The sequence below is a fragment of the Schistocerca americana genome, chromosome 3 (assembly GCF_021461395.2).
Source record: "Schistocerca americana isolate TAMUIC-IGC-003095 chromosome 3, iqSchAmer2.1, whole genome shotgun sequence".
In the NCBI taxonomy this organism is placed as follows: Eukaryota; Metazoa; Arthropoda; class Insecta; order Orthoptera; family Acrididae; genus Schistocerca; species Schistocerca americana.
The window spans coordinates 871,214,408-871,231,325 of NC_060121.1; the positions used below are offsets into that span (position 1 = coordinate 871,214,408).

At 42.7% G+C, this 16,918-nt stretch overlaps 1 protein-coding gene across 1 annotated transcript in view; it reads right to left on the bottom strand.

The window, feature by feature from the left end:
- Positions 1-16,918, bottom strand: part of LOC124606770 (aspartate aminotransferase, cytoplasmic-like) — an 88,128-nt gene extending 71,210 nt beyond the window's left edge. Inside the window, exon 1 of the mRNA XM_047138824.1 lies at positions 16,724-16,918. Coding sequence (XP_046994780.1) covers positions 16,724-16,865 — 142 coding nt within the window. The 5' untranslated portion in view covers positions 16,866-16,918. The remainder of the gene's footprint in view (positions 1-16,723) is intronic.

The following is a 16,918-nucleotide window of genomic DNA, read 5'->3' on the forward strand; positions in this document are numbered from 1 at the left end:
ACGTCAAGAAAAGGTAAAGTGCCATCTTTTTCCACTTCCATAGTGAAGCTAATATTCGGATGGAGCAAATTTAAATGTTGAAGAAACGTAGGTAGAGTATCCAGTCCATGTGGCCACACCACAAACGTATCGTCAACATACCGCAGAAAACAAGAGGGTTTGAGAGTGGCTGACTGTAGTGCTTTATCTTCAAAGTCCTCCGTAAAATAATTGGCCACCACAGGAGAAAGAGGGCTCCCCATGGCGACACCGTCCACTTGTTCAAAATATTGGTCTTGAAATAAGAAGTATGTTGAAGTAAGCACATGTTTAAATAGTGCCACTATGTCCTCCTCAAACTTGTTACTAATGAGCTCTAAAGAGTCCTGCAAGGGCACCTTTGCAAATAAAGACACAACATCGATACTTACTAAGAGATCCAATGATTGCAGTCTAAGAGTTTTCAAGTGACGTATGAAATCCTCAGAGTTGCGAATATGATGGTCGCACTAGCCTACGAGAGGTCCCAATAGTGATGTCAGATATTTGGCAACAAAATAAGTAGGTGCTCCAATGTTGCTCACGATAGGGCACAGAGGCACCCCATTCTTATGGATCTTGGGTAGGCCATAGAGTCTAGGAGGAACTTCAGCTTGTTGACGTAAACCCTTAGTGACTTGTGCTGGGATTGAGCTCTTCCTGATGAGTTCCAAAGTCTTCCTCTGGAGCCTACCCGTCGGATCACTTTATAATTTACTGTATGCCGGATCGTTGAGCAGTTTGTGCATCTTGCTGTTATATTCTGTGTGTGAGAGGAGAACAGTAGCATTTAATTTGTCAGCAGGTAAGATGACAATGTCTTGTTCTCTTCTCAGATCTTGTAGTGCAGTTCTGGCGCCATGTATCTGCAAATTTTTGTGCATGTGTGGTTCCCACGCCTGCACAATCTTCACACACATGCTCTATATACAGCGGCATCGACATGCAGATCTTGTCAGTTGCACCTAGCCACCAGCGAGGTTCAACCACCTGATGATGTCGGACAGTTGCTCCGAGGAAATATTGTGGGATTTGCAAAACATCATCCGGCGAAACACCCGTGAAGACTATTTACAACATATCCACTGGGAAAGCCTGAAGAGTCACATGATTCTGATCTTGTGCCCAGACAGTTGTCCTAGTGGAAGATGCCATTGCCATCAGGGAACATGTCGACCATGAAAAGATGCAGGCAGTCTGCAGTAGTATTCACATAGACCACAGCTGTCATGGTAACTTCGATTACTACCACAGGTTTCATGGAAGCCATTGTGAATGACACCCATAATGTACTGCCACCAATGGCCTGTGTTCATTGTGCAGTGTGTGTTCCAAGTAGCCATTTGCCTGGATGACCATGTCCAGACATGATAAACGATCTGGAGTAACAAGAAAATGAAATGTGATTGATTCACTCAACCAGGTCACAGGTTTTCATTGATCCATGACCCAATCTTGACGATGCACTCATAATTGCCAATGTTCTTGGGTCAACAAGGGAACAGGTAGAAGTCATTTACTGCAGAGCCCCATGTTCAACAGTATGTGCCGAATTGTATCCTCTGAAACACTTGTGCCTGCACCAGCATTGTACTCTGTTCTTCAGACTTGTCACTGATCGCCACCTACCCTGCTCTAAAGAGCAGGCAAGCCTCTGTTGTCCACATTCTGTGATAAGGCATGAACATCCAACACCCAACATCTTGTTTCCTACCCTTGGGTTCAGTGTCCTTCAACCACTTCCCATAGACACTGAAGACAATAACATGCCAACAGCTGAGCACTTTCGCCATTTCCAAGATGTATGTTGCTAATCACTGGCCAGAACAATCTGCATTTTGTTAGAATCGTTTATGTTAGTGGATTTCCCCCTTTGGATCCTGTATCCTCATTTTAATGATTCCCCTTTCATCTTTGTTCCACTTACGTCACATGTGGTTATGATTAAATAAACGGTTTTCTGAGTGCTGCAGTGTGGGTAGTTGTGTATATCACAGGACGCTGAAACGTTGTAGGTATTTTCATTAATTGGTTCATTCATGGAGTATGTGGAAAAATAGTAGTACCACTTTCTGCCACCAGGTGAAAATCTGACGCTGTAAGCAGTCAGAATGTGAAATGTTTGATGTTTTGAAGTCAGTATACTGTTTGTCATTAGGTAACATGTGTTATTTTCTTTCATGAAGTGATTGTTGGTGTAAAGCTTTAAGAAGTTATTAAATGCATTGGCAATTGAGAAGAAAAACTGTGCACTACTGGTAAAGTAGTTTTATGAGAAAGACACCAATAGCAGCACTGCATTGGGGGAATTGCTGATAGAAACAGCTGCAAAGAGGCCCCATGTCAATAAATGGGCTGAAGAATAGGATCAAGCATTTGAATTAGGAGGTGCTGCAGGGAGAAGGAGGAGGCCCATTCCCATAGAGGTTGTTAATGAAGTTGCTGTAGCTACAGCTGACTATGCAGCACACACCTCAGATTCAGCAGCCAGTGCTCAAGCTGTGTCAAGGGAATTGTCTCTCACCTGATCAACAGTTCCAAAGTTTTTGTAGTGCATTTTACATCGATATCCCATAAGATTCAGGATGGGCACCAAATGAAGCCAAAGGATAGGCAGCAATACTATGGCTATACCCTTAGTTTTTGGCATGCATGGAAGTGGATGACATGAGGCTGGGGAATACTCTTCGAATGGATGAGGCACATTTTAGTCTGCACAGTACTGTGAATGGACAGAACTGTTGCCTATCCAGTTCTACACAACCACATGTTGTGCAGGATCATCCACTACACTCAGCTTATGTGATTGTGTGGTGCAGTTTCACAAGCATGTTCATTCTCTGTGCGTTTTTCCTCAAGGAGATGACACCTCAGGAGCCTGTTTGGATGTACAGTGACATCTGGACATTGTAAAGACCTTCTTATTGTGAGCATAGAATTGTATCATTGACTATCGAGAGTCGCCTCTTTGCCGAGCGCAGAGCAACAGTGGAGAGTCATGGCATAGTTTTCGTGGAGTGTGGGTTAAGTGTTGTGTTGATGCTGTGGCTACAGCAGGTACCCTAAAAGTTTAGGTGAAGTAATTGAAAATGTTTGCCACATAAGTTTTGTGTTTAGTTTCAGTGTTCACAATGTGGTGTCAATTTTTATCCAAAAGGTGATGTTTTTCAGTTTCACGTGCTGTGTTGGGAGAACAGTCAACTACATCATGATGGTTATGGAAAAATAATGTGGATTGGTCTGATTCTAGTTGCAAGTAATATGTTCTAAGTGAAAGGAACACATGTCGTATAACTGGCTGAATATCATGAGTGCAGGTACATTCTTGTTCGTATATTGTACCTGAAATGTTATGGAGTATCCACGTCACGATTTGGTCATGCGCACACTTGTGTTATAAGCTATTGAATTGTTTTGTGCTGCGGGAAAACTGTGCCAATCGTCAACTGATAAAACATTCATTGAACAGTGATTACTTTGTGTTCTACGCACCTAGTTTTTGCATTTGATGCCATCATTTAGACAGCGACCTTAGACATCACAACGTACACATACTTGGAATGCAAATAGTGATCACATCCATTGTGGAATAATGATAGTTGTGAAGAGTGCAGCCCCACCCTGTGTGATTGTTTAACAGAATACAGTGAATTCTACCAGACCAACTTGGTATCATTGGAGTGAGTGGTCCTCCCCTGCTAGACAATAGTTATTACAGGACACATCATAGCAGGCAGTACAGAGAGAAGCAGATCAAGTGCCATGGGAAGGACCATGTATGTGGGTTTAGGCACATGGTCATTAAATATCCTGCCCCATTCCTGTGTCTAGTGTGTCTAGGGAGTGTTGTACTGTCTCGAGTGCTAAAGGCTAGCTCTTATTAGTGCTGCATATCTATCCCCTTTCCTCCAGGGTGTGTTACATATGATTTCAGCTTTGAAAAAACACTAGTGTGTCCACATCACATCACTTGCCAGGTGAAAGATTTGCTTTGGGAAACCTTTGGTAATGAATGAAGCATTTCCAGGAAATTTCAAGTTGTGTGGCCTTCCAAATCTCCTGACCTAAATCAAATGGTTCAAATGGCTCTGAGCACTATGGGACTAAACTGCTGAGGTCATCAGTCCCCTAGAACTTAGAACTACTTAAACCTAACTAACCTAAGGACATCACATACATCCATGCTTGAGGCAGGATTCGAACCTGCGACCGTAGTGGTCGTGCGGTTCCAGACTGTAGCATCTAGAACCGCTCGGCCACTCCGGCTGGCTGACCTAAATCCATGTGACTTCTGGTTGTGCAGATATCAGAAGGTTGATTGGTTGGTTGGTTGATTTGTGGGAGGGACCAAACAGTGAGGTCGTTGGTTCCATCAGATTAGGTGAGGATGGGGAAGGAAGATGACTGTGCCCTTTCAAAGGAAACATCCTGACATTTGCCTGAAGCGATTTAGGGAAATCACGGATGCAGGTTTGAACCATCATCCTCCTGAACCACTGCACCATCTCACTCGGTATATCAAAAGGATTGTGCCTATCAGTGATGTTTCCAGGCCCTTCTTGATCTGAAGGATAGCGTACAATGACATATTACTCTGACTGCTGCAAGCAACTGTCGACTGTGCAGTGTTATGGATGCAGCTTATTGCTGAGTTAAGAGACCATATCAAAAAAACATATTGAGTAAATGTGCAAGAACAACCACTGTCATGTGTTTCATCATTTCCCCTCTTTTTCCACATACACACTGCATTCTGACTGCTTACAGAGTCATATTTTCAACTGGTGGTAGAAAGCGGAACAATTAGTTCTTTTTCAGCATATTCCACAAACGCAGCATGAACATACATACGATGTTTCAGCATCCTGCAATGTATACACCCACACTACAGCTCTCAGAACACAGTCAGTCTAATTATAATCATCTGGTACTTTCCTCACTGCCATGACATGCTCACAATGCCAACACACAGCATTTATTCTCGTGGTGGGCATAGGCCATCATTGTTTTGGCTCATCAGTTCAAATAAATGAACTGCGTGGAAGTGAGTTATGGACTGTGCAAAACCCAGATAAAATGAGATGTGGTGTTGTAGCTGAAGGATATTGAAATTAAATGGACTGTTAATTTAATAAGGAGGTGCTTCACAGAATCGGTGAGCACAGGAAAAGGTGTTAACCACAGACTGGAAGAATGAATACTGAGGTGCTACATGGAGCCATGGAGTTCAAACAGTGTAGGCAAAGACAAAGACTGGAATATTCACAACAAATAACTCAAGAAGATGGGCGACAGTGCTCTGCTGAGAGGTAGAGATTGGAACAGGAGAGGAACCCATGGTGAGTTCCATCAATCCAGTCAGGAGACCGATGAGCCAAAAAAACAAAATGTCTGGTCGATATCACAGGAAGCTTCTAGAGACCATACCCAGATGATGTACTACTGCTTACAGGACATATGCAACGCCTGAAAACCATAGCAAAATGCAGAAACGTGGGCAGAAAATCCAGGTTGATACAGAAGCTGGCAGTTGGTCCTCGACATAAGCAAATGCAACATGTTGTTGCTGTTCGGTGAACAGTGCAATGGAATGTCTGAGACTAGTCTTTAAAAATTACTTCAGTAAAATGGAAATGACACTCATGTCTCCCAAAGAAGTAGCATCCATCATAAAATCCTTAAAATCTAACTATTCCAGTGGATATGATAACATATCAACAAAGATAATCAGAGAGTGCTCATGCGAGTTGTGTTCTATCTTAAGTTATTTGTGTAATCAATCTCTTATCAGTGGAAAATTTCCAGAATGGATAAAATATGCTGAAGTTAAGCTTCTTTACAAGAATGGGGATAAAGAGCTATCATCAAACTATCGACCAGTTTCACTTTTGCCAGCTTTCTCAAAAACATTTTAAAAGGTTGTGTTCAAGCATCTCCTTAAGCATCTGACTGTAAATAATATATTTTCCAAGTCACAGTTTGAATTTATTAAGGGTTCTGATATAGAGAAAGCCATTTACACTTACAGCAAGAATGTACTTAATTCATTAGATAATAAATTAGAGGCTACTGGCATTTTCTGTGACCTGTCAAAAGTCTCTCAAGTAAATTAGAATATTATGGTGTAACTGGCAATGATGCAAAATTGTTTGAGTCTTATCTATCTAACAGGAAACAAAGGGCATTGCTGCGAAATACCTGTGCAGCAAGCAGTCAGTCTTCATCTGACTGGGAATTAATTACATGTAGTGTTCGTTAAGGTTCCATCTTGTGTCCACTGCTTTTTCTTGTGTACATTAATGACCTCTTATCTGTTACATTGCCAGATACTAAGTTTGTGTTGTTTGCAGATGATACAAACATTGCAATAAGTAGCAAGTCAAGTAAAGATTTAGAAATAGCAGCTAATCAAATTTTCACTGACATTAATTAGTGGCTTAAAGCTAATTCACTGTCATTAAACTATGAGAAGGCCCACTAAATGCAGTTCAGAGCCTGTAAGAGACTTCCTTCCAGCATGTGTATAACATATGAAGACACACAGATCAAAGAGGTTGACAGTGTCAAATTTCTCAGACTACAACTTGATAATAAAATCAATTGGGAAGGACATACCACAGAATTGCTTAAGTGCCTAAACAAGTCTGTATTTCCAGTGAGAATGATGTCAGATGTAGGAGATATAAATAGAAAAAAAACTTGAATACTTTGCTTACTTTCATTCTATTATGTCATATGGGACGATACTCTGGGGCAACTCATCAAACCAAGCAAAGGCTTTTAGGGTGCAAAAGCATGTGATAAGAATCATTTGTGGTGTAAATTCAAGAACATCATGTAGAAAAATGTTCAAAGAACTTTGTATTTTAACCACTGCTTCTCAGTATATTTATTCCTTAATGAAATTTGTTGCAAGAAATACATCTCTATTTCCAACCAATAGCTCAATGCATAGTATCAATATTAGGAATAAGAACAATCTACATAATGGCCTAAAATCACTCACCTTTGTCCTAAAAGGGGTCCAATATTCAGGAACACACATTTTCAATGAATTGCCAGCAACCATTAAAAACTTGGTTTCAGATGAAGCACAGTTTAAACAGAGTTTGAAAGACTTTTTGATAGGCAATTCCTTCTCCTCCATAGATGAATATCTTAACAGAGACTATTAACCCAGCTCAAGTAAAAATATCTGTTAGATTTCAGTTCTGACAGCACTTGGTTACAACTGTCAAGATTAGGTATTTTGTGTATGATAAATGTATTAATAGTGCATAACAATGTTTCATTCTGAAAGCGTGTTAATTCTGTAAATATTAGCTGTTCCAGTTTACTGCACTGTATTCACCTATTTTGACAATCTCCTGACAAATGATCAGGGTAGTAAGTACTATATGCAAATGTTTTATGTTTTTATGTTATACTTTCTGATATGTTCCTCATCCACAAAATCATCTCATTTTTTGGGTCTATGCAATGAAAACTGAATCTAATCTAATCTAAGCCTATACATGATGTTAATAAATTTCTCTTCTTGAGAAATGCTTTTCTTGCCATTGCCAGTCTACATTTTATATCCTCCCTACTTCAACCATCATCAGTAATCTTGCTCCCCAAATAGCAAAACTCATCTACTACTTTAAGAGTCTCATTTCCTAATCTAATTCCCTCATCATCACTTGATTTAATTAGGCTACATTCCATTATCCTCGTTGTGATTTTGTTGATGTTCATCATATAGCCTCCTTTCAAGACACTGTCCATTCTGTTCAACTGCTCTTACAGCTCCTTTGGTGTCTCTGACAGAATTACAGCATCATCGGCAAACTTGAAAGTTTGTATGTCTTCTCCATGGATTTTATTCCTACCCCAAATTTTTCTTTTGTTTCCTTTACTGCTTGCTCAATGTATAGATTGAATAACGCCAGGGGTTGGTTACAACCCTGTCTCACTCCCTTCCCAACCACTGCTTCCCTTTCATGCCCCTCGGCATCTGGTTTCTGTACAAATTGTAAATAGCCTTTTGCTCCATGTATTTGAACCCTGTCATCTTAAAAATTAGAAAGAGAGTTTTCCAGTCAACATTGTTAAAAGCTTTCTCTAAGTCTACAAATGTTAGAAATGTAGATTTGCCTTTCCTTAATCTATCTTCTAAGGTAAGTTGTAGGGTCAGTATTGCCTCATGTGTTCCAACATTTCTACAGAATCCAAACTGATCTTCCGCAAGGTCGGCTTCTACCAGTTTTTCCATTCATCTGTAAAGAATTCAGGTCAGCATTTTGCAGCCTTGACTTATTAAACTGATAGTTCAGTAATTTTTACACCTGTCAACACCTGCTTTTTTTGCAATTGGAATTATTGTGCTCTTCTTAAAGTCTGAGGATACTTCACATGTCGGATACATCTTGCTCACTAGATGGTAGATGTCTGTTAGTGATGGCTCATGCAAGGTTATCAGTAGTTCTAATGGAATGTTGTCTACTCCAGGGAGCATGTTTCTACTTAGGTCTCCCAGTGCTCTGTTAAATTCTTCATGCAGTATTGTATCTCCCATTTCATCTTCACCTGTGTCCTCTTCAATTTCCATAATATTGCCCTCAACTACATTGCCCTTATATAGACCATCTATATACTCCTTCCATCTTCCTGTTTTCCCTTCTTTTCTTAGAACTGGTTCTCCATCTGAGCTCTTGATATTCGTACAAGTGGTTCTCTTTCCTTCAAAGGTCTCTTTAATTTTCCTGTTGGCTGTTTCTATCTTGGCCCTAGCGATACATGCTTCTACATCCTTACATTTGTCCTCTAGCCATCCCTGCTTCGCCATTTTGCACTTCCTGTTGATCTCATTTTTAAGATGTTTTTATTCCTTTTTGCCTGCATCAGTTACTGCATTTTTATACTTTCTCCTTTCATCAATTAAAATCAATATTTCTTCTGCTCCCCAAGGATTTATACTAGCCCTCATCTTTTTACCTACTTGATCCTGTGCTGCCTTCACTGTTTCATCTCTCAAGGCTACCCATTGTGCTTCTACTGTATTTCTTTCACCTGTCCTCATTAATCATTCCATAATGCTCTCTCTGAAACTCTCTACAACCTCTGGTTCTTTCAGTTTATCCAGGTCCCATCTCCTTAAATTCACACCTTTTTGCAGTTTCTTCAGTTTTAATCTACAGTTCATATCCAACAGATTGTGGTCAGAATCCACATCTGCCCCTGGAAATGTCTTACAATTAAAAACCTGGTTCCTAAATCTCTGTCTTACCAATATATATAATCTATCTGAAACCTTCCAGTGTCTCCAGGCCTCTTCCACACATACAATATTCTTTCATGATTCTTAAATCAAGTGTTAGCTATGATTAAGTTATGCTCTGTGCAAAATTCTACCAGGCGGCTTCCTCTTTCATTTCTTACCCCCATTCCCATATTAACCTACTACTTTTCCTTCTCTTCCTTTACCTACTATCGAATTCCAGTCCCCCATGATTATGAAATTTTCATCTCCCTTCACTATCGGAATAATTTCTTTCATCCCATCATACATTTCTTCAATGCCTTCATCATCTGTGGAGCTAGTTAGCATATAATCTTGTACTACTGTGATAGGTGTGGGCTTTATGTCTATCTTGGCTACAATAATGCATTCACTATGCTGTTCATAGTAGCTCTCTTCATTATTATTATACTTACTTCTGCTTGACCCCTATTTGATTTTGTATTTATAACCCTATATTCACCTGACCAGAAGTTTTGTTCCTCCTGCCATCACACTTCATAATTCCCACTATATCTTTAACCTATCCATTTCCTTTTTTTAGTTTTCTAACCTACCTGCCTGATTAAGGGACCTCACATTCCACTCTCCGATTTGTAGAATGCCAGTTTTGTTTCTCCTGATAACTATGTCCTCCTGAGTAGTCTCCACCAGTAGATCCGAATGGGGGACTATTTTACCTCCAGAATATTTTACACAAGAGGACACCATCATCATTTAACCATACAGAAAGCTGCAGCTGCATGCCCTCGGGAAAAATTATGGCTGTAGTTTCCCCTTACTTTCAGCCACTCACAGTACCAGCACAGCAAGGCTGTTTTGGTTAATATTACAAGGCCAGTTCAGTCAATCATCCAGACTGTTGCCCCTGCAACTACTGAAAAGGCTGCTGCCCCTCTTCAGGACCCACACATTAGTCTGGCCTCTCAACAGACACCCTCAGTTGTGGTTGGCACCTACAGTACAGCTATATGTATCACTGAGGCACACATGCCTCCCCACCAATGGAAGGTCCATGGTTCATGGGGGAGCAAGATACTGCACATAAATTGACCGGTTACTGTTCAGTTGATACAGAAACTGCCAGTTGGTCCACGACATAAGTAAATGAAACATACTGCATATAAACTGACCACTTACTGTTCAGTTACACTATTGACAGTAAATGAATAGAGACAGCAACAACCAAAAGTATGAGTATCTGGGCATGGCCATTCAGAGTGAACTGAAGAGGAGCGAGCACATAAAAACTGTAACAAAAAAGCAGGTGTAAGGCTTATATTCACTGAAAGAAACCTAAGAGCCGCGCAGGATTAGCCGAACGATCTAAGGCGTTGCAGTCATGGTCTGTGCGGCTGGTCCCAGCGAAGGTTCGAGTCCTCCCTCTGGCATGGGTGTGTTTGTTTGTCATTAGGATACTTTAGGTTAAGTAATGTGTAAGCTTAGGGACTGATGACCTTAGCAGTTAAGTCCCATAAGATTTCACATACATTTGAACATTTTTTGACCCTAAGAAAGACGATTCTTGAGCATTCCTCTTCAGTTTGGAACTGTTACCCGACTCCATTAGTAAAAGAGACTGAGATGATTCTACAGAGATTGCCACATAATGTCTTGAGATCGTTTGGTAAGCCTGATAGCATTATGGAGGTGCATTGTCCATCATTTCAATGAGGCTTGCTGTCGAAATTCAGAGGTAAGACATGCCAAGAAGAGTTAGGCAATGTATTACTTCCTCCCACTAACGTTTTGCACTACAGCCGACAGCCATTGTTCCCACAAATCACTTCCAAATGGAATGGGAGAGTAAGTAACAGATGTTCCATCCACCACACACCGCCAAAGGAGGTGACACACGACTTGCCACTTTGTTGATGTGACATCATCACTGAGCTGAGGTTCACACAACTTAGGGTGTTAGGGGCATAAATGCAGATATTTCTATGGAGCAGGGTAGACGGTGTACTGAACAGCATTAACCAGTATTTACTTTATTCGCAGACTAATAATTATAGCTATTATGAATAGTACGCTTTTTAGATTGGAAAGTAGGCCTACCTCTAAGAACTAGCTATCCATTGATACTTATTTTCCCTCAGGCAGCAGGTTAGCTATTGAGGCGTGGCTGCATGTATGCGAAACACACAATCTATATTCACAGGCGTAGTCAACTTCCCAGAGCAGCTACGACCATAGAGAAAACATCGGGTAGTAAATTATGTGCTGTGTTTGTGGGATGACTGCAAGGTGCAGAAAAAAACAACTTACACACTGAAGTGGGTACATGTTACGATACCAATGGTCAAAAGTTCTGCTCCTATGCTGCTCACATCCTATATATACACTATAAGATAAAAAAACGAAGCACCACGCAGGAAGTATTCGAATGAGCCGAAAATCGTTAGATGTGAGGTACCTACACTCCTGGAAATGGAAAAAAGAACACATTGACACCGGTGTGTCAGACCCACCATACTTGCTCCGGACACTGCGAGAGGGCTGTACAAGCAATGATCACACGCACGGCACAGCGGACACACCAGGAACCGCGGTGTTGGCCGCCGAATGGCGCTAGCTGCGCAGCATTTGTGCACCGCCGCCGTCAGTGTCAGCCAGTTTGCCGTGGCATACGGAGCTCCATCGCAGTCTTTAACACTGGTAGCATGCCGCGACAGCGTGGACGTGAACCTTATGTGCAGTTGACGGACTTTGGGCGAGGGCGTATAGTGGGCATGCGGGAGGCCGGGTGGACGTACCGCCGAATTGCTCAACACGTGGGGCGTGAGGTCTCCACAATACATCGATGTTGTCGCCAGTGGTCGGCGGAAGGTGCACGTGCCCGTCGACTTGGGACCGGACCGCAGCGACGCACGGATGCACGCCAAGACCGTAGGATCCTACGCAGTGCCGTAGGGGACCGCACCGCCACTTCCCAGCAAATTAGGGACACTGTTGCTCCTGGGGTATCGGCGAGGACCATTCGCAACCGTCTCCATGAAACTGGGCTACGGTCCCGCACACCGTTAGGCCGTCTTCCGCTCACGCCCCAACATCGTGCAGCCCGCCTCCAGTGGTGTCGCGACAGGCGTGAATGGAGGGACGAATGGAGACGTGTCATCTTCAGCGATGAGAGTCGCTTCTGCCTTGGTGCCAATGATGGTCGTATGCGTGTTTGGCGCCGTGCAGGTGAGCGCCACAATCAGGACTGCATACGACCGAGGCACACAGGGCCAACACCCGGCATCATGGTGTGGGGAGCGATCTCCTACACTGGCCGTACACCACTGGTGATCGTCGAGGGGACACTGAATAGTGCACGGTACATCCAAACCGTCATCGAACCCATCGTTCTACCATTCCTAGACCGGCAAGGGAACTTGCTGTTCCAACAGGACAATGCACGTCCGCATGTATCCCGTGCCACCCAACGTGCTCTAGAAGGTGTAAGTCAACTACCCTGGCCAGCAAGATCTCCGGATCTGTCCCCCATTGAGCATGTTTGGGACTGGATGAAGCGTCGTCTCACGCGGTCTGCACGTCCAGCACGAACGCTGGTCCAACTGAGGCGCCAGGTGGAAATGGCGTGGCAAGCCGTTCCACAGGACTACATCCAGCATCTCTACGATCGTCTCCATGGGAGAATAGCAGCCTGCATTGCTGTGAAAGGTGGATATACACTGTACTAGTGCCGACATTGTGCATGCTCTGTTGCCTGTGTCTATGTGCCTGTGGTTCTGTCAGTGTGATCATGTGATGTATCTGACCCCAGGAATGTGTCAATAAAGTTTCCCCTTCCTGGGACAATGAATTCACGGTGTTCTTATTTCAATTTCCAGGAGTGTATAAAGACAAACAAATGATTCTAATTTCAGAAAAATTGGATGGTTTATTAAAGAGAAACAGCTTCATAAATCGATCAAGTCAGTAATGCATTGGTCCACGTCTGGCCCTTATGTAATCATTTATTCGGTTTGGCATTGATTGATAGAGTTGTTGCATGTCCTCCTGAGGGATATCATGCATAATTCTGTCCAATTGGCGCGTTAGGTCGCCGCAATTCTGAGACTGTTGGAGGGCTCTGCCCATAATGCTTCAAACGATCTCAATTGGGGAAGACCCAGCGACCTTGCTGGCCAACGTAGCCTTTGGCAAGCACGAAAAAAAAAAAAAAAGATAGGAGAAACTCTCGCCGTATGTAGGTGGGCATTATCTTGCTGAAATGTAAGCCTAGGAAAGCTTGCCATGAAGAGCTACAAAACGGGGGCATAGAATATGGTCAATGTGGCATTGTGCTGTAAGGTTACTACAGATGATAACCAAACGGCTCCTGCTATGGAATGAAATAGTACCTATGATGACCACTCCTAGTTTTTGGACCATATGGAGCGCGACAATGGGTTGGTATCCCACCACTGTTCGGGGAGTCTCCAGACACGCATTCGGCGAGGCATTTCATTGGCTGGAGTAAAACTGTTTTCAGTGATGAGGTTCACTTCTAACTGAGCCCAATGAACAGCAAAGACATGACTGGTGACGCCCCCTGACAGTGCAAGACTGCCAACTTGACTGTCGCCCGCCATACAGCCCGGTAGCCAGAAGTGGTAGTCTGGGGTCGACGATCGTCAAGCCCCCATTTCAGTGCCCTTCATGGCAAGTCATCCTAGGCTTTCATTTCAACAATGTAATGTCGACCCGCACAGGGCGAGAGTTTCTATTGCTTACTTTTGTGCTTGCCAAACCCTACCTTGGCCAGTAAGGTCGCTGGATCTCTTTCCTATCGAGAATGTTTGGAGCATTATGGACAGGGCCTTCGAACCATCTCGATGATCTAACACTCCAGTTGGACAGAATGTGGCATCATACCTCTCAAGAGGACTTCCAAGCCGAATAACTGCTTGTGTAAGGGGTGTAGGTGGAAGAACGTATTATTGACTTTCTCCTGTGAAGTGTCCAGTTTCAGACCAATTTCCATAATCCTTATCCTAGCTAATTTTATGAAGTCTGTAATGAAATACCAGCTATAAAATTACTTCGAAGACAATAAACTCTCAGGGCATATAGCACGGTTTTCGCAAGGCGAAGTCGACAGTTACAGTACAGCAACAATGGACGTACTTAGATAAGGCAAGGGTTTGAAGAGAGGGATAGTGTAACACTGACATTCTGTGACATCAGTTAGGCGTTTGACTGCATCTCGCACAAAATGTTGCTTAGTAAATTAAAGTGTTACTTAATGGAGGTGTTGTGCTAGCTACTCTTCAGACCTAATTTGAAAACTTAAAGTAAGTAGTTTCAGTTCATGGTGCAATCACCCAAGAACAAACACTGGAGCATGGCGTACCCCAGGGGTTCGTCATTGGCCCTCTTCTTGTTTATGTCAAAGATCTGTGTTGCAACAATCGCATGTTACAGTTTCCTTTTTGCGAAAGGAAAAACTGCTGCACAAGTCTGCACTCAACAAGTGTGCTTTGTGAAAACATCAAAGAATTGTTCATGGACAATAAGATAAAGAAGAAAAAACACAATATTTTACCAACGTTGGCTACCACAATCATATGGATGCTGTCAAACTGCTGGGATTCATTATTGATAGCAAACTATCAATGAATGAGCACACACTGTATGTGTGTTCCAAGCTCTCTCCTGTAATACACCTTCTAAGGAGAATTAAAAGGCGTATTGACTGACAGACACCTTGTAACAGCGTTTTATGCACTATTTCATACCCTACCATTATGGGGACACTCTGCAGGTCTCTACAAAAGAAAGCGGTCAGAATCATTGCCTCAAGCAAAAGACTGGAGCACTCTAAGCCTATATTCACCCCATTAGAGATAATGACAATCTTCAGTCAGCACATGTTTTTATGCCTCATCAGTGTAAAGGAAGACCAAGGGTTTCTAACATGAGGCTAGACGTACATAATCATGACACTTGCGACAAGAGGAACATTGATATACCAAGCTGTCGACTGTCTGGAACACAAAATAGTTTTCCAATGGTTGCTTTAAAAATGTTCAGTTCCCTGCCTCAAGAAGTGCAATCGCTGCCACCAGGGCCATTCAAAAGGAAAACTGCACGGGACCTGGAAGGTATCCACTATACTCCATTGGAGAATTCTTCAATCGTGAGCAAAGTCAATGAACAAAATAATAGTGTTTTATCTTTTATAAACAGTAATTATACGAGGGTTGGAACTTAATAGTGGCAACTATTTATTTACAGCTCGTACAAAATAGATAAGTGTTTGAAAGTTTTACTGACCCTCATAGTAGTCACCAGCATTGTGTACCACCTGTTGCCAGCGATGTGGAAGTCGTAGGATACGCTTAGCAGTGCCAGTTGTGTTGACAGTTCGAGCGGCGCGGTCTACTGCCTGACGAATTTGTAGCAGTTCTGCAGCGGATGCTGTGAAGTGTTTCCTTCAGGTTAGAAATCAACTTGAACTCACGAGGGCTTAAGCCAAGGGAGTGCAGTTGGTGGTACAGCACTTAGCAGCCCCATCAGTCAAACAAATCAGTAACAGCTTGCACTGAACGTGCTTGAGCATTGTCCAGAAAAATGATGGTCAGGTCCTGCAGAAAGTGTCAGCACATCTGTCTCTGTGCTGTTCATTTTTCGAACACAACCTACGACCAGTTTAGAGACAGAAGTGATGACACTTTCTGCAGGACCTGACCATCATTTTGCAGGACAATGCTCAAGCATGTACAGTGCAAGCTGTTACTGATTTTTTTGACTGATGGGGCTGCTAAATGCTATACCACCTTCTGCACTCCCCTGATTTAAGCCCTCGTGAGTTCAATTCGATTTCTAAACTGAAGAAAACCCTTCACGGCATTCGCTTCAGAACTGTTATAAATTCGTCGGACAATAGACCGCCCCACTCGAACTGTCAACGCAACTAGCACTGTTAAGAGTATCCTACGACTTCTTCCACATCGCTGGCAACGGGTTATACACAATGCTGGTGACTACTTTGAAGGTCAGTAGAACTTTGAAACACGTATCTATTTTGTACGAGCTGTAAATAAATAGTTGCCACTATTAAAGTTCCAACCCTCGTGTACTGTGAATATTTTTCTTCATAGATATGAAAAATTGTGAATAACTCATGTGTGGATATGTAATTTGACGCAGTCTGTCCACTCATGACTGGTGAACGATGCAAATCTTGTAATAAAATAATTTCTGACGCTCTTTCTCTTGAAGAAATCATCGAAGTTTTTAAAATTGTAATTATTTGTTTGTCTGTACTTGTACATCACATCTACCGATTCGGATAATTCCTTCGTGGTGCGTCGTTTTTTGCCTTAGCGTGTGTGTTTTGTGTGTGTGCGTGTTTGTCAGTCTGTCGCATGCACGCTCCCTTGAATCACGTAACGGGCCTTAGCACCTTTAATTTGCATAACTCATCTGTCTTACCTCCAGAACCGAGATCGACTTTGTTCTCGTTGGTGTCCTGCATGTAGTCTATCCTCATTTTCACGAGTTCCACCGGGGGCGCAGCTTGACCCGGGTCTAACACAGACTTCTCGTGTCCCGAGGCCGCGCCATTCGTAGCCATGGCTGTGTTGCGCTGTCTGAATGCCAATATAAACGGGCGACGACACCTACCTG